The sequence below is a fragment of the Hibiscus syriacus genome, unplaced genomic scaffold, assembly GCF_006381635.1.
Source record: "Hibiscus syriacus cultivar Baekdansim isolate YM2019G1 unplaced genomic scaffold, ASM638163v2 tig00000738_pilon, whole genome shotgun sequence".
NCBI lineage: Eukaryota > Viridiplantae > Streptophyta > Magnoliopsida > Malvales > Malvaceae > Hibiscus > Hibiscus syriacus.
The window spans coordinates 1,028,243-1,046,661 of NW_024061816.1; the positions used below are offsets into that span (position 1 = coordinate 1,028,243).

The 18,419-nt window shown below is 38.1% G+C and overlaps 1 protein-coding gene across 1 annotated transcript in view; it reads left to right on the plus strand.

Annotated features, from left to right (window-relative positions):
• The window catches only part of LOC120213107 (protein ILITYHIA-like), a 68,633-nt gene that overhangs the window by 41,979 nt on the left and 8,235 nt on the right, over positions 1-18,419 (plus strand). Inside the window, 21 exon segments of the mRNA XM_039211260.1 lie at positions 1,883-1,960; positions 2,051-2,198; positions 2,829-2,951; positions 3,064-3,120; positions 3,199-3,309; positions 3,381-3,572; positions 3,658-3,831; positions 4,245-4,355; positions 4,449-4,518; positions 4,636-4,714; positions 4,870-4,972; positions 5,108-5,278; positions 5,397-5,519; positions 5,597-5,710; positions 17,045-17,151; positions 17,232-17,283; positions 17,368-17,474; positions 17,574-17,633; positions 17,743-17,857; positions 18,008-18,118; positions 18,244-18,381. Coding sequence (XP_039067191.1) covers positions 1,883-1,960; positions 2,051-2,198; positions 2,829-2,951; positions 3,064-3,120; positions 3,199-3,309; positions 3,381-3,572; positions 3,658-3,831; positions 4,245-4,355; positions 4,449-4,518; positions 4,636-4,714; positions 4,870-4,972; positions 5,108-5,278; positions 5,397-5,519; positions 5,597-5,710; positions 17,045-17,151; positions 17,232-17,283; positions 17,368-17,474; positions 17,574-17,633; positions 17,743-17,857; positions 18,008-18,118; positions 18,244-18,381 — 2,344 coding nt within the window.

An 18,419-nucleotide genomic window follows, 5' to 3' on the forward strand; every position in this document is an offset into this window, starting at 1 on the left:
CAGTTGAGGAGAAGCTTAGCCGATTGGGAATTTGAACAGTGGGCTAACCTGATGGCTATCATTTCTAATTTTTGTCTGTCTAAAGAGGCAATCGATGGTCTGATTTGGAAAGGAAACGGAACTGGTGTCTATTCAGCTAATTCATGTGTGAAGACTTGTTCTTTGGCTCAGAAGCAGGATTATGTTTGGAAGAAATTTGTGTGGAAAGGTCTGGTGCCACCAAGAGTCGAGGTATTCATGTGGCAGGTAGTTCTTCAAAAACTGCCAGTGAGGTCTGAACTGGTTAAGAGAGGGGTTACGGGTAGAACAGATCTTTCTTGTCCTCTATGTAATTTGGAGGTTGAATCTTCTTCTCATTTATTTTTCTCGTGTTCAGTTGTGTGGTCACTTTGGAACAAATTTGTGCAGTATTGGAGTCTTTCTGTGGTTTTTCATACAAATGCGCAGAAGTTTCTTCAAGCTTGGGAAGATCTAAATCCTAGGTCTGCTATTTGGAAGTTCATTCCTGCCGTTGTTATATGGACTGTTTGGAAAGTAAGAAATGATATTGTTTTTGATAGAGGGAAGTTTGACCATCTTAATCTATTTTTCCTAGCAAGAGTACGACTTGCATCTTGGTTCTCAGCTAAGTTTGCAGATTCTGTTATTTCAATGGATTCTCTAATCGGGGACCCTTCTCTTGGGGATTCATGCTTTCCTCTCAACAAATCGATTGTTACTACAATTCCTTGGTCCCCCCCTAAGGGCTTTGTAAAATTGAATGTGGATGCAGCTACAAATTCTGATTTGAATAGCAGTGGAGTTGCGGGTATTCTAAGAGATGAGGAAGGTCTTATTCTAGGATCTTTTAAGGAGGCCACGGGTCCAGGTCCACCTATTATGATGGAGCTAAGGGCTATTCAGAAGGGCTTAATTTTCTTTGATTCAGTGAAAGGAGGTATTAATGGTCGTTTGTTGTTAGAATCAGACTGCAAATTGGCAGTGGATTGGGTTAAGAATGGAACTTTTTGCCCTCAGATTGGGTTAAGATGGGTTGCTAGGACAGCCAATATTGAGGCTGATGGGTTGGCTAAATCCGCCATTGGCTAATTCCAGTGTGTCTTAGGGGTATTTTATGTTGGGATTTTCAAATTGTTGTAAGGGGCTTATCTTCTTGTTGTAATCTTATGTATTTTCATTAATGAAGTTTAAGGCACTCTTTTCCTCCTTCCTCTGATGAAGGAACTCATTATAAGTTCCTTATTCAAGAAGGGGGTTTTTAATGAGGCCTACAATTCCTATCAAAAAAATAAAAATAAAAAAAATATGAGTTCCTTAAATCATGCAGGGGGTTTTTAATGAGGCCTCAATTCCTATAAAAAAAAAGAAAAAAGAAGAAGGGGGTTTTTAACGAGGCCTTCAATTCCTATTAAAAAAAAGAAAGAACAAACAATCTTGAGAAGATAACTTTAAAGAATCTAACGCCCAACTGTCAAACCAAAATCGGATACTCTCTCCATTACCCATTCGGACTTTAAACATGTTACGAAAGTTAGCACCGAACTGATCTTCTTTAAAATGATTTTTGACTACTGATTTCCATATCCAAGAAGCATTTGCAGGAAGATTGTTCTTGAACAGCAACAGTCTAGTGTCCAGATTATACTTGTTGCAAATCACCTTTTTATATAATGGAGGCTATTATTTCAGTTACTTCTGAACTCTTGTTACTCATCTGTTCCGTCTGTTTTTTTTGCTTTAATCCAACGGCCTCTCCCCAGGGCCCCCATATCCACTCTCGTTTTATCCATATAAATCAGCATAGCTGTGGATACTTGTTATGAACATGGTTATACTTTTAGTGGCTCGTATAGTTCCTTTTCCGATTTTTTTCTTACTGCAGAAATTCTGCAAAATCTCGTGAAGGAGCTTTGCTAGCATTTGAGTGCCTTTGTGAATATCTGGGAAGATTGTTTGAGCCGTATGTCAACAACCATTAAGGCCTTTTTCATTTTTTACAATTTCGTTTTTAAATATATTCATCGTGATACTTCCATGTGATTTTGATCAGGTATGTTATTCAGATGTTACCATTGCTTTTGGTTTCTTTTTCTGATCAAGTCATTGCAGTTCGTGAGGGTGCCGAATGTGCAGCACGTGCTATGATGTCTTAACTGAGTGCACAAGGAGTAAAGCTTGTCCTTCCATCTCTTTTAAAGGTGACGTTTGCATTTGTTTTCCTCTTTCCCCCTTTTTCTTATACTGCAGACTTAATTTATTTTATGGTCACAAATATAAAACTTTTGAAATATATGTTCAAGTGTCAACATTGCTTTGTAATCGTGAATGGCTTGGAACACTAGTTGGGACTCTTATGTACTGTTCTTATGGATCGAGTATTTCAGTTGCATTTGCTGGATGTAAACTAGCAGTGGATTGGGTAAAGAATTTAGATAGATGTCCTGTTGTTTATCTAAATCTAGTGAAGGAGATTGCTGTAATGTTTAGAGAATTGGAGGGTGTTATCAGATGGGTTGATAGAACAGCTAATATAGAGGCTGATAAATTAGCTAAGGCTGGTATTGGTTAGTTTTGTTGTTGAGCTTAGGATCTTTTGTTCGAGTGTTTCGGGTTTTTCTTTGTAAGGGGGCTTGGCTGTTTTAAACATTATGTAAATTTTCAGTTATTAATGAATTTTGAGGCATTCTTTTCCTGCTTCCGCTGATAAAGGAACACCAATAGGTGTTCCTTTAATCATGAAGGGGGTTTATAACGAGGCCTCCACTTATAAAAATATGTCCTTTCGGTATGGTTAATGTTGTTCTAAATACTTTACTCTGCATTTATAGGGTCTTGAAGATAAGGCCTGGAGAACAAAACAAAGTAGTGTACAACTACTTGGTGCCATGGCTTACTGTGCTCCTCAACAACTTTCTCAGTGCCTCCCAAAAATTGTCCCTAAATTGACAGAGGTGTTTCAGATTCTGACTGGTTTTTGTTATTTCATATTGTGGCTGATATTGTACCCTCGGTTTCATATCAATTTGATTTTAGATTTTTTATTTCTTGGCTTGTTAACTGCAGGTGTTAACAGATACACACCCTAAGGTTCAATCGGCAGGGCAGACGGCACTTCAGCAGGTTTTAGTTTGTCCTCTTTCCTAAACTTTAGATTCTTCTTGTATTGCCATTGTTGTGCTAATATACTTGTTCTTTTAGGTTGGGAGTGTAATAAAGAATCCTGAAATAGCTTCACTTGTCCCTACACTTCTTTTGGGTCTTACAGATCCTAATGACTATACAAAATATTCCCTCGATATTCTCCTCCAAGTAAGATTCTGAACCCGAAGTTATCAATTTTGAGTGTTCTCTTTTGACCTAAACTTCGTTGAATTTTGCAGACAACGTTCATTAATTCAATTGATGCTCCTTCACTTGCATTGTTGGTACCAATAGTACATAGAGGGTTAAGGGAGAGAAGTGCAGATACCAAAAAGAAAGCTGCCCAAATAGTTGGAAATATGTGTTCCTTAGTCACAGAGCCTAAGGATATGATTCCTTATATTGGGTTGCTCCTTCCTGAAGTGAAAAAGGTGCATTTTTCATCTGAAGTTTTAGGATTTGGTACCTTTTATTTTCTGTGCAAACCTGAATTTTTGATGTTCAAAATATGAACAGGCACTTGTTGATCCCATTCCAGAAGTTCGATCGGTTGCAGCTAGAGCCATTGGATCTCTTATAAGAGGAATGGGAGAAGAAAACTTCCCAGATCTTGTCCCCTGGTTGTTTAATACACTTAAATCTGACAATAGTAATGTTGAGCGCTCTGGTGCTGCTCAAGGCTTGAGTGAGGTTAGAATTTATCAGTTAATGAATTTCTACATATCCGTGCTAAAAGTTGCTATGAGTTAAATCCTTGCTTATCCTTCAAAGTTGCAAGAATATTTATATCATGTTTTTTCCTTATCTCCCTCCTCCTGCATGTCATGTTTGGGTGATTCTTCATCAGTGTATTACTTGGAGGCTTGTCCTGTTCTTGGTTAAGGGATTTAGAGATTTTTGATGGAGAAGAATATTACTGCATTTATAGACATCCATTGTTGTAGAGGAAGTTGCCATTATCTATTAAATTGCTTCTGTGCTCGTCTACTTGCATGTGTTATGCTTGTGCCTAGCTTGCTCTTCATGAATAGTTTGTAGTTTTCACCGATCAGGGAAAAAAAGGTTTGTATGTTGTGTAAGCATGTTATTTTATCTCTTTACAGGTCCTAGCTGCACTTGGTAATGAGTACTTTGAGAATGTACTTCCTGATATTATTCGGAACTGTTCGCATCAAAAGGCATCAGTACGTGATGGATATTTGACACTTTTCAAGGTAATCTCACCCTACCTTCTAATATATTATTTTCACCTGAAGAAATTGGTTTGGTTGGATTTTCTTAACAGATTTCTTTGAAAAAATTCTTAGTATTTCCCAAGGTCATTAGGTGTTCAATTCTAGAACTACTTGCAGCTGGTATTGCCTGCTATCTTAGATGGTAAATATTCTTACTTGTGATCTTTTTGTACGCTTCAAATTCTTACTTGAATCTTCTTTGATAATGATTCTTGGCATGAATATTAGTAAAATCTAATGGCGGTTTATCTTATTGTAGGTCTTGCAGATGAGAATGAATCTGTGCGTGATGCAGCTCTAGGTGCTGGGCATGTCCTAGTGGAGCATTATGCAACAACGTAAGGATTCTTTCTGTTTCAGTTTTTTAAAATTAATGCTGTAATTTTTTTTTCCTAGAAAATCAATAGGAATTTTCCTGTCTTTTCTAGTTAATCTTGAGCATTTCCGGTAGTGACATAATGATAATCTTTTCTGTTTTCTTCTTTTACTTCAGGTCATTACCACTTCTTCTTCCAGCTGTAGAAGATGGCATCTTTAATGATAACTGGCGAATTAGACAAAGCTCTGTGGAGCTTTTAGGAGATCTCCTGTTTAAGGTTTGTATTTCATGCAATTTCTTGGCAAATCAGAAATTTTGATCTTCTTGGTCCTTTTGAGATCCAATCCAAGCGACTCTTTCTTTCTGCCTAGGAGCTCAGTGATTTGATTTTCATGCTCTGGTTTCTATCCAGGTTGCTGGAACTTCTGGGAAAGCTTTACTTGAGGGTGGTAGTGATGATGAAGGTGCTAGTACTGAAGCACATGGACGTGCTACTATTGAGGTTCTAGGAAGGGATAAGCGAAATGAAGTTCTCGCTGCATTATATATGGTTCGAACTGATGTCAGCATTACTGTACGCCAGGTAATTTTCTCCATGTTTTAGTAAGTTATGTCAAATTAATTAAATGAACTAATGTTGTGACCATTTTGATTAATGTTTATTGTAAATAAACTTAAGAAGTTTCATTCTCCATTTTCAGGCTGCATTACATGTATGGAAGACTATTGTGGCAAATACTCCAAAGACACTCAAGGAAATAATGCCTGTTTTAATGAATACTCTAATTACGTCTCTTGCATCGGCATCCTCTGAAAGGCGACAGGTTTGGCTTTGAGCTGTTCTCCATTCTTATTGATAACGTTAGGGTTCACAACTTACAAATATCTATCGATTATATAGGCTGCTGGAAGGGCACTGGGAGAACTTGTAAGAAAGCTTGGGGAGAGAGTACTCCCTCTGATCATTCCAATTCTATCTCAGGGATTAAAGGACCCGGATGCTGGTAGACGACAAGTAAATCTTTCCTCTTCTCTTGATACTATATTTCACCTCATATTCCTTGTACTGTTGACTGTGTCATCCTTTGGTCTAACAACATAAAGCTATGCTGATTTATATAGGATGAGTTATGAGTAATTATTTTGAATCTATGAGAATACTGTAGTTCATATTTTCAATAAAATCATTAACGTTTGAATATTGGTGTATTACATTGTTATAATAGTTTTTTTTTTGTTCTATGCTTGTTAGCATCATTGTGTGCATCTTTTTTCTGTGGGGATTCCTTTGAAAGATATTGTTGTCTACAAAGACTGGTTTGATATTTGTAACGATTTCGTAAGAACTGTATGATATTGTCTAGGTCTTGAGTGTTCTGATAAGCTTGGTCTGTTCTAGTTGCTAATAAATTTCTATTGAAGGTATGATGTTATGAAAGATAGGGTTAGATTGAGACTTGGTTTTAAAAGGCGCGCCTAGGCGCTCCTAAAGCACAAGGCGCGCCTAGGCGCTCCTAAAGCACAAGGCGCGCATGGACTCCCAAAAAAAATCGCCTCAAAAGATGAAGGCGAGGTGAACTATAGAAAGCTCAGGAGGTGGTGCAGCTTTTTGATGAAGCGTCGCTTTTGTGTTTTTTCCGCTTTATGTATCTCACCTCTTTTTGCTCTTTTATTTACCTCTTGCTTTTTCTTGGGTTCAACAATGATTTTTCTCTCGGCAAAATCGTATTCAGTTGTAGAATTGAATCTGCTTTTTGTTTTCATACCACAGGTTCACAACCATCATCAAATGTTGTATCCTTTGAAATATCATGAAGATTTTCAACTTGCCCTTTTTCCTTCCCTTTTTTTTGAGGATGTGGTTGCATTCCTCTATGAAAAACCAAAGTCTCCTTTAATAAGATATGCGTTGACTTATTAAATTTCCTCAATATTTTCATCATAGGTCGAATTTAACATTGCATAATTTTTCTCATCCACATGCATCTTGTTATGAAAATCATTATCTTCTGTAAATCGGCAAAACAATACAAAAAAGTATCTCTTTTATTTCAATATTTTGCTTTAGAGACCTATATACACCGAAAGTTATTTCAGTCTTTCCTAATAATCCGAAAGGCTTCTTGCTTTCATGGTTGCATCTTAGACCCTACTCGGATATTTGGAGATTTATTCCAGGAGCAGTTTTGTGGTCTGTTTGGCTGTGCCGGAATCAGATTGTTTTTGAGAATGGCAAGATGGACAAAGATAATTTGTTCTTTTTGGTGAGGTATAGGGTGGCATCATGGTTTTTAGCAAAAAATAAGGATTTGTCTATTCATTTGGACAGCCTTGTGGGAGATCTTACTTTGGCGGATAAGCATAAATCCCCCTCTAATTTTCGACTGTCAAGATTAAAATGGTGCCCTCCTCCTTCCGGGTACTTTAAGATGAATGTTGATGGGGCAGTCAATTTTGACTGGAAAAGGAGTGGTATTGGTGGAGTTCTTAAAGATGCTGGTAATAACAAGCTGGTTTCATTCTCTACAGCTTTAGGACCTTGTTCTCCTATTCTAGTTGAGATTTATGCGATCAAAGTGGGGTTAGATATGTTTTTTGATTCAGTTTGGAGGGACAAAGGAAATATGATTTTAGAAAGTGACTCGTTTCTGGCAGTGAAATGGATCAACAGCCCGGATCTCTGCCCGGTTCACCTTGTTGATTTTATTACAGAAATTCAGAAGTCAGTTGGGCTTTATAATGTTGTTATTAGGCATATTAGCAGATGTATTAATGAGGAAGCTGATGGTCTAGCTAAGTCAGGAATTGGTTAGTGAGTGTGGACGTTGTTTTTAGGAGCTGTGCTTTTGGCATTTTATTTTGGTTATGTTTCTTTGTTTAGGCAATCTTTTGTAATGTTTGGTAATCTTATGTAATTGTTGGTTATTAATCTACTAAGGCACTCTTTTCCTCCTTCCGCTACTTGTCTCCTTTAAAGAGACAACTATGAGGGAGGTTTTTAATGAGGCCTTCTATTCCTATAAAAAAAAAAAGAAATGTTAAGTCAACTAACACTCCTTTTCAAGTTGGAGCATAGATGTCTTCTCACACAAAGCTTGTCACTCAATCTATGAAAGTCTTCCTTCTTAAGTGCTTTAGTGAATAAATCAACAATTTGAACTCTTGACGGTGTAAAAGGAGTGCAAATCTTCTTATTAGTAATTTTATTTTTCACAAAATGACATTCAATGTGTTTTATCTGTTCAAATCTTTGAGGAAAGCTTTCAACCACAACACGTTTGATTCATGACACAATATTCTGCCTCAACATTAGATCTTGATACAGTTGTTTGTTTCTTACACTTTCACGTTATTAGATTCCCACCAATGTACAGTAACCTAATGTAGATTTTCAATCACTCTTGTCACTAGTGTAGCTAGCATCATAACAATGAACTAATTTCACATGATTGGTTAGAGAGTGAGGAGTTTGTTGTTTTGAATAGTGGTTATGGTGTTTTATTTTGGTTATGTTTCTATGTTAGGTAATACTGAGGAAGTCTTAACCAGAAAATAAATAAAAAGATGAGTGAGAAAGGTAGAGAGAGAGTGAGGGAGAGTTCGAAGGGAAGTGTCCGTCCGGCTAGAGGTAGTTCTTTGTCTGGAGGAGTTTCGTGGGTTGCTTTCGTGGATAATCTTAGTAGGCGTGTGCATAGAAGTGCATTATGGGAGCGTTTTAGTCATTGCGGCAAGGTGATAAAGGTGTTTATTCCATTCGTCAATAGGAGACATTATTATAAGGAAAATACGCTTGCTTTTGTGCATTTTGCTAGCAAAGATGATCTGCATCTTGTTGTTGAAAAGATGAATAACGTATCGTTCGATGGGAGGAAAATCATGGTGTCGATCGCTAAGTATCAGAAGAAAAGTACTTCGGTGAGCTTTAAGCGTACTAATGTGGGGAGTTCTTCAGCTGCTTGTGCAGATGAGTTGCGGAAGAAAGTTGCAGAGAAGAACGAGTTGTTGAATAAGTTTTATGATGGAAGGTCCTTTAAGGATTCGGTTGTCGGAACAAAAGAAGTTGAGGGCCAGAAAGTGGGGAGTTTTGGAAATAAGGGAGAAGGGAAGAAGCAGAGAGAAATTTTTATTCCAATGGAAGATAGGTCATGGCTTAGAACGTCTTTAACTGGTATTTGTAAGCCAATATTTGAAGTTGAGTTTGTGCAGAGGGAGTTAGGTTCTGAGGGAATCAATGTCAAAGTGCTTAAATGGGGATATGCAAAAAACGCCTGTCTGGTAGTTTTCCAGACTGTCGAGGAGAAAGTCACAACGATGGAAAACAAGTGGGAGGCCTTGTCCTTTTGGTTCGATAGGTTGGAGCAAGTTATGGAAGATAAAGGAATTCCATTACCTTACTGTCAAATTTCTATGATTGGTGTTCCTCTAAATTGTTGGTCAGTTCCTTTTTTCACTAGCTTGGGATCGAAATGGGGCAAACTAGTTAAGATACAAGAACAAACTGCTAAGAGAGTGGATTGTAGAGTAGCCCATATGTTGTTGAGGGTTGAAAGTCCTTTTGATATTCCTTCCCATATCAATATTAATGCGTATGGGAGATCGTTCTTGTTCAAGATTAGGGTGGAAGGAAGTGAAGATTTTTTTCCGGAGCTAGAGGATATGGTTGAAGATGACGGAACAGTAAACAATGGGGTGAACTCGCCGGAAGAGAGCCTTGGTGTTGACATCGATGAGCAGGAAGGGAGGTTGAGTGAGCAGGCGTTGGCAGACAACCATAACAGTGTACAAGCATGGGCATTGGACTCATCTCAAGGGGAGCGCACATTTTTCGAGGGGAGGTTGGAGGGAAAAGGGGTTTTTCAAAATGTAGTGGCAGATGATGTTTGTGCAGAGGAGACAGTTTTTGATGATGATCAGGATCAGTAGGAAAAGTTGGGGGCTGGTACAGATGAGAGAGAGTGGGTGGTTAACAGGGGTGAGGTCTCTTTGGGGCTTGACAATGTTGACCAAGTTAACCGGCTCATTGGTTCTGTGGGTAGGGTAGAAGTTTTTGGGCCTATTTAGGGTAGTCCAAGTTCAAATAGAGGTGGTTACAAACCAGATGAATTAGTTAATGCTAGAGGGGAATGTGGAGGTACTCAGCAGACAGATTTGAAGGATTCAGAGCTTGATTTTCCTGTTGTCCAGGTTGAAACAAATGGGTTTCAAGTTAGTAAAGTTCTTACAAGGAGGTGTTCCTCTTCCCCTCCAACAAATCGAGTTCGACCCCCTAAGGTAGCTACCATTTTCTGTGACAGAGTTTACAGCAGATCTAATAAGAAGATTAAAAGAGTTGAATCGGATAAGGGTTTTGCAGGAGTTGATTTTTCGATTGATAATGATGAAATGGAAGTAACTTGGCAGGTTAGCCAAATGTTAGGTGTTAATTTTGAGGGGGGTAAGAAAGCTTTTGCTGAGAAGTTTTCGGAGTCTAATTCGGTTAGGGGGGAGAAGGGTGGGTATTAACCCTTATTATTGGTTGAAGGCTTTTAATTTTATTTTTATGGTTTGTGTTTCTTGTGTCACTTGGAATATTAGAGGATTAGGTAGGAAGGAAAAGGCTAGGGCAATGAGGAAGGTGGTTGTTAATAAGAAACCGTCGTTTCTTTTTTTGCAAGAAACGAAATTGGAGGTGGTTCGTGTAGGCTTGAGGAGGAAGTTGGGGGGTAAAATTCTAGGTGGGTTGGTGGATTCTCCGGCCGTGGGTGCATCAGGAGGATTGGTTACTCTTTCGGATGAGGATTGGTTTTTACCTCAGCTAGTGAAAATTTCACAAAGGTTTATAGCTTTGAAGGGTATAGTAAAGGATAACCAAGAGGTGTGTTGTTTTATTAATGTTTACGGGCCCTCTGTCGAAGCTGATAAAGAAGCGTTTTTTGAGGAATTATCCAGTTTTATTTCTTCATTGGGGTGTCCTTTATGTGTTGCTGGAGATTTTAATGCTCACTTGTCACAGGAAGAAAAGATGGGGAAATCTCTGAATGAAAATTCAATGGGATGGTTCAGGGAGTTTCTATTCCATACAAGTTTAATGGATCTGCCTTTGGTGGGAGGAAGTTTCACTTGGGGTAGTAACAGGGAAGATCCTACATTTGTGAGGTTGGATAGGTTCTTAGTTTCTGCAGATTTCTTAGGCTTATTCCCGGATGTTGTTCAGATGCTATTACCTAAGTCAATTTCAGATCATAATGCTGTGGCATTGGATTCCAATAAGATTAATTGGGGTCCGAAACCCTTCAAACTGTTCAATTACATTATGGAGGAGGAGGGTTTTAAGAAAGCTGTGGAAAAGAAAATTTCAGAAGCTAAGAGTAGGAAGAGGCTGAACATTGAGGAGTTACTTAGAGTTTCTAAGACAGAAATCATGAATTGGTCTAATGGAAGCAGATTGCAATTACAAAGTTTGATTGAAAGCAAAGAGACTAATTTCGAATCAAGAAGCTCAATTACAACAAAGGATTCCTTCCGTTTCTATGGTGGATGTTGCAAAAGAAAAAAGTGAATTATGGTCATTGTATAAAAAAGAAGAATTAGTTTGGTTTCAAAAATCAAGGGCGCAGTGGATTATGGATGGAGATAGAAATTCAAGGTATTTTCATCAATGTGCTACAAATAGAGGGAGGGTGAATGCTCTTAATTCTTTGGATGTGAGTGGGAATTTGATTGAGGATCCGATAAGGAGAAAAGCTGCTATTTTTGATTTTTTCAAGAATGCTTACAATGCCATTCCGACGGTTGGAGTTGTGAAGATGGATTTGAATTTTTCTAAACTTTCGGAGAGTCAAGTTGCTCAATTAGATATGAATTTTTCGGAGGAGGAAGTTTGGGAGGTAATACATTCGTCGGATAGTAATAAAGCTCCGGGTCCTGACGGATTGAATATGGGATTTTTCAAGAAATTTTGGCCGGTTTTGAAAGGAGACATTCTTAAGCTTTTTGAAGATTTATACAAAGGGAAGAAGTTTGGGAAAGGTGTCAATCATTCCTTTATCACTCTAATTCCGAAGAAGCAGATTCCAGTATGCATTGAGGATTACAGACCAATTAGTTTGGTAGGGGGACTTTACAAAATCTTGTCTAAAGTTTTGTCAAGGTTAAGGCTGTGCATAGGAGGGTTAATTGGTCAATCTCAATTTGCTTTCATCCCGGGAAGGCAGATTTGTGACTGCCCCTTAATTGCTAATGAAGCAATCGATTTTTGGAGGAGGAAAGGAAGGGAAGGTCGTCTTCAAAGTGGATTTCAAGAGGGCTTATGACACTGTTGATTGGAATTTTTTAATCAAAGTTATGGAGTGTATGGGGTTTAGCAGAAGATGGAGGTCGTGGATCCATAATTGCTTAAGTTCAACTTCTATTTCAATTCTTGTCAATGGCTCCCCAACTGCAAGTTTTAAAATATCTAGGGGACTGAGACAAGGGTGTTCTCTATCCCCGCTTCTGTTTAATATAGTGGGTGAATTTCTGAATTTACTATTGTCTAAAGCAGTAGCATTGGGGCTGTTTGAGGGCTTTAATTTAGGTTCTGATAATTCTTCGTCGATGCTGTCCCATTTACAATTTGCGGATGACTTGATTATTTTTTGTAAAGCTTCTAAGGGTCAATTGGCAAATTTGAAGAGGGTTTTGGTTGTTTTTGAGATGTGTACAGGGCTGCAGCTGAATTTGTTGAAAAGCATAATTTTTGGTCTCAATTTACAAGATAACATTGTTGGGGAATGGGCAGATTCTATTGGTTGTTTAAGAGGTTCTTTTCCGGCAGAATACTTGGGGTTACCTTTGGGTGCTAAGAGGAATTCTATTCAACTATGGGATCCGATTGTTAATAAGTTCTACCAGAAATTGACAGGCTGGAAACTGTCTTCTTTATCAATAGCAGGAAGGACAGTCTTGATAAAATCAGTCTTGAATGCTCTCCCTAATTACTATATGTCACTTTTCAAAATGCCAATGGTTGTGAGGAAGAAATTGGAATCTATTATGGCCAACTTCTTGTGGGGTTCATCGGCTGTGAAGAAAAGGCTCCATTGGGTTAACTGGAATACTGTCTGTAAAAATAAAGAGTTGGGGGGATTGGGAATTTCGGATCTAAAGTTACGGAATAGAGCTTTATTGGGCAAGTGGGTTTGGAAATTTGGTACAGAGAAGGACTCTTGGTGGAAGACTTTGATTTGTTCCAAGTATAATGCGGGATCGAGCTCTATTGTGTTAGATGATAAACTGCCCTCTAATGTGTCTTGGATTTGGAAAGGTGTTTTAAATAACTATTGGTCTAATGACTCTTTTGGTTTATGCCTTCGAAATAATCTCGTGCTTCAGGTGGGTAAAGGAGAGTATCAGATTTTGGCATGATTCTTGGATTTCTAATGTGTCTTTGAAGACTTTGTTTCCTAGGATCTTTGCTCTGTCTGTTAATAAGGAAGGTGTTGTGGCTGAATTTGGGTGTATATTGAATGGGGAGTGGGTATGGGATTTTCAACTTAGGAGGAATTTATTGGATAGTGAGTTTGAACATTGGATGGAACTGATGGTTTTGCTGGATAATTTTCGCCCTCTACTGCAGGGTGAAGACCGTGTTGCGTGGAAAGGTAGTGGGGATGGTGAGTTCTCGGTTAATTCGTGCTCAAGACTATTTTCAAGTTTAGCAGAATCTGACAATTCTTGGTTTGAGATTGTGTGGAAGGGATTAGTTCCACCAAAGGTAGAGATTTTCCTATGGCAAGTTATTCATCAGAAGTTGGCTGTCAAAGCTGCTTTATTGAGAAGAGGAGTTAAAGATATAGATAACCCGCTTTGTGTGTTCTGTGGTGAGGAATCGGAATCAGTCAGTCACTTATTTTTTTCATGCGTCCAGGTTTGGCAGATTTGGGCAAAACTACTCCGTCTGTGGAGAGTTTTTTCAGTTCTCCCTAATAATCCGAAAGGCTTCCTGCTTTCATGGTTGCAACTTAGACCTTACTCGGGTATTTGGAGATTTATTCCAGGAGTTGTTTTGTGGTCTGTTTGGCTGTGCCGGAACCAGATTGTATTTGAGAAAGGCAAGATGGACAAAGAAAATCTGTTTTTTTTGGTGAGGTATAGGGTGGCATCATGGTTTTTAGCAAAAAATAAGGATTTGTCTATTCATATGGATAGCCTTGTGGGTGATCTTACTTTGGCGGATATGAATAAATCCCCTTCTAACTTTCGACTGTCAAGATTAAAATGGTGTCCCCCTCCTTCCGGTTACTTTAAGATGAATGTTGATGGGGCTGTCAACTTTGACTGGAAAAAGAGTGGTATTGGTGTTCTTAAAGATGCTGGTAATAACAAATTGGTTTCCTTCTCTACAGCCTTAGGACCTTGTTCTCCTATTCTTGCAGAGATTTATGCAATCAAAACCGGGGTAGATGTGTTTTTTGATTCAGTTTGGAGGGACAAAGGAAATCTTATTTTAGAGAGTGACTCGCTTCTTGCAGTTAAGTGGATCAACAGCCCGGATCTTTGCCCGGTTCACCTTGTTGATTTTATTTCAGAAATTCAGAAGTCAGTGGTGCTTTATAATGTTATTATTAAGCATATCAGCAGAGGTATGAATGTGGAAGTTGATTGTCTAGCTAAGTCAGGAATTGGTTAGTGACTGTGGAGGATATTGTTAGTAGCTGTGCCTTGGTTTCTTTGGTTGTTTTTTTGATTTGGCAATTATTTGTAATGTTTGGTTCTTATGTAATTGTTGGTTATTAATATACTAAGGCACTCTTTTCCTCCTTCCGCTACTTGTCTCCTTAATAGAGACAACTATGAGGGAGGTTTTTAATGAGGCCTTCTATTCCTATCAAAAAAAACTGTTTCTATGTTAGGTAATTTTATGTAATGGTTGGTAATCTTATGTAATTATGGGTTATTAATATATTAAGGCACTCTTTTCCTCCTTCCGCTATTTGTCTCTTTACAAGAGGCAACTATGAGGGAGGTTTTTAATGAGGCCTTCTATTCCTATAAAAAAAAATAAGCTTGTCCATAAATTGACTAATCAAACTAACGACATGCATAATGTCTGGTCTAGTAATTGTTAAGTAAATAAGCTTCCTAACAAGCCTTTTGTATTGTCTAGTCTTCAAAGTCATCCTCCTCCTTCAACAAGTCATGATTAGGTTCCATCAGTGTATCCAATGGTTTTGCTTCAAGTAAACCATCTTCTTGTAGTAGATATGGCTTACTTCTTTAACTTGGGAAACTTTAATACCACGAAAGTACTTTGCTTTAATTGATTAATAGCCTTGTTGTGCTCACATACTAGATGAGTCTCTCCTTGAGCAACGAAGCCAGGTGGTTGATTGATATAAACGTACAAATTCAAGTCCCAAAGAAACACTTTCTTAACATCTAGTTGATATAATGGCCAATCACGATTGACTGCAACTTAGATGAGCACACAAATAGAATTTCACTAGCAACATGTGGAAAAGTTTCAAAGATGTCAATGCCTAGAGCCTCTATGTATCCTTTGACAACTAGTCGAGCTTTATGTTGAGCAAGCCATTATGGTGTATTTGATCGTAAAGACCCAACGACATGCAACAAGTGAACTCCTTTAGGTAAATTTTCCATGTGCAATCTTGTGCTGCTGAGAACAGTTGACATCTCCTTATACATGGCATATTTCCCATTAGAATCTTGAACAACCTTTGTAAAATTCGTAGGAGTAAATATGGATAACAAGGATAAGGCTAGGCTTCTAAAACCAAAACCAATAGAATGTTGGGTTTATGAACGTTTACCTTTTCTAAGAGCTATTGGAAGATCATCAATAGAATGCATTTAAGGAAACGATTGTGAGACGTGAGGAATTTTCATCTTATTTCTTCTTTTGTAAACTTGTAAAGGTATGACGGGAGACAGAGTTGTTGTGATAGGGTTGAAATTGGCTCTTTGATTTAGAGTTCTGAAAAACAAATTAGACTCAAAAAGGGTCACATCAATTGAAACAAAATTTGTTTTCGACACTGGATCATAACATTTCTATCCTTATTTGAGTTCAAGAATATCCTACGAAAATACAATGGACAGCTCAAGGAGATAACTTATCCATACCGGTTTCAAATAGATGAATAAAGCAAACACTCCCAAAAATTCGAGAAGAGTGGAGAGTTTGTAAAAAGATCAAAGAGAAACGTCACACTAAGAGTAGAAGATGACATCCAATTAACGAGAAATCTAGCAGTGAGAACAACATTACTCCAAAGGTATTAGGCACATTCATTTGTATCATACCAGTACGAGAAACATCTTCTGTGACACCAGTCCTCCACCAGTTCATTTTTTCAAGGTTAACGTTGATGGGGCAGTCAGTGGGGATGGGCTGTTGGGGAGAATTGTGGGCATTTTAAGAGACTCGAACAGCAAAGTACTAGGGTCTTTTTCGAGTGCTGTTGGTCCAGGTCCCCCTCCATTGGCTGAGCTGAAGCCATGGAGAAAGGCATTGATTTCTTTCTCTCGTCGGAGTGGGCGATGATGGGAAGATTAATATTAGAGAGTGATTGTAAAGCAGCAGTGGATTGGATTCTGCAGCCAACTTCATCTCCTCCTTTTTTTAGTTCGCTGGTGGAAAAAATTGTCTCTTGTTTTGGACAGGGAGATCATTGTAAGACACATCTCGAGGAGGTGCAATTGTGAGGCGGATTCTCTGGCTAAACAGGGGATTGGATGAAATATTTTGTTTGTGTTAGAGGTTTCTTTGTAGGTTATTGGTGGTTTTTCGATGTTTAGGGACTGAGTTAGTTTTGATGTTTAAGGGTAGTCTGGTTGTTTTTGTGTTTACGATCTTATGTGGTTATGTTTAAGTGTGCTTTCTGGTTGTATCCTATGTACTTTACCTATGATTAATATAATCCTAAGGCACTCTTTTCCTCCTTCCGCTGATTAAGGAGCTTTCTTAAAAGATCCATTAATCAAGAAGGGGTTTTTTAATGAGGCCTGAAATTCTTATAAAAAATAAATAAATAAATGGCCTGGCTTTTAACAAATAAATCCAAGTCGTTCGTGAATAATGTTCCACAAAAGTAATAAAATGATTTTGACCAGATTAATTTTTGTGTGGGGCTTTGACTTGGCTCAATTAGTGGGTGATGACTTGGCAACTGTGGAAAATTTGACACAGATCCGTTACCCTTTTCAGTATTGAGTAATGTCAACAAAGGTGCAACACAGCAAACATGATAAGTCTAGTTAATATGGATTTTGATTTCCATCTGTGTACAAGTGTCCTGCGTATAAATGTATTGATTTATGATACTTGTAGCTTTTGAGTTGTGACTGAAATTCACATGATTGACAGGGTGTATGCATTGGCTTGAGTGAAGTTATGGTGAGTGCTGGTAAGAGTCAGTTGTTGAGTTTCATGGATGAGCTTATCGCTACCATTCGTACCGCCCTTTGTGATAGGTTTGTTTTAATCTCGTTTCTGTAAGCAATTGTTCTCTATCTTTAATTGTACAAGAATGTCATACAATTTATTCCAACAGTGTTGCTGAGGTTCGTGAGTCAGCAGGCTTAGCATTCAGTACTCTATACAAGGTATTTTTTTGTTCTCTTGTTTCACTCGAACTTGCTTTTATGGGTGTATTTGAATAGAATGAAATATAAAATCTCATGATGCAGAGTGCCGGTATGCAAGCAATTGATGAAATTGTTCCAACATTGTTACATGCTTTGGAGGATGATGAAACTTCTAATACTGCTCTAGATGGTCTCAAACAAATTTTGGGGTTTTATTTCCTGCTCTCTTGATACTATACTTTGCTGTTTGTTTTGCATGTTTTCATATAATTGTCAAATACTAAATTGCTTTCTCTCATCAATTTTAGTGTCAGAACTACTGCTGTCTTGCCTCATATATTGCCTAAGTTGCTTCATCGTCCCCTTTCGTAAGTTCTCACCCTTGTGTTGGAGTTCTTTGTCAAAAAATAAGAAAGAAAAAAACAAACAAAATGCTTCAATCACTCTGCTTGATTACTAATTTGCAATTTGGTACAGTGCCTTCAATGCTCATGCTCTTGGAGCTTTGGCAGAGGTTGCTGGCCCTGGCCTTAACAATCACCTTGGTACCATCCTGCCTGCTTTACTTTCTGCAATGGGTGGTAATGACGCGGTACACATTATTCCTAATACATCTCCTTTGTAGTTCTCATTGTGAATTTCAAATGTGATCTGATTTTTTTATTCACATTTAATTGTTATGAAGAACATAAAAGTTCTTAACTCGGTGACATCTACTGCCTGCTCTTTGTGGTTTTTTCAGGAAGTTCAACCTCTGGCTAAGGAAGCTGCAGAAACAGCGGTCTTGGTCATTGATGAGGAGGGCATTGAATCATTGATATCAGAGCTTCTTAAAGGAGTTGGTGATAGTGAGGTTAGTCTCTGAGGCTCTCTATCTATGATTGACACACAGATGCGATTGCTTTCGGTTCAAGTATCAATTAGAAATTTCATCTTACTTGATCGACTGACAGACGCTAGTGCTTTTGGTGGTTTCAGGCATCAATTAGGAGAAGCTCATCATATTTGATTGGATACTTCTTCAAAAACAGCAAACTTTATCTAGTTGATGAAGCTCCAAACATGATATCTACCTTAATTATTTTGCTTAGTGATACAGATTCAGCCACTGTTGATGTATGTTATGAGCTATTCCTTGTTGTTTGTTGTTCATT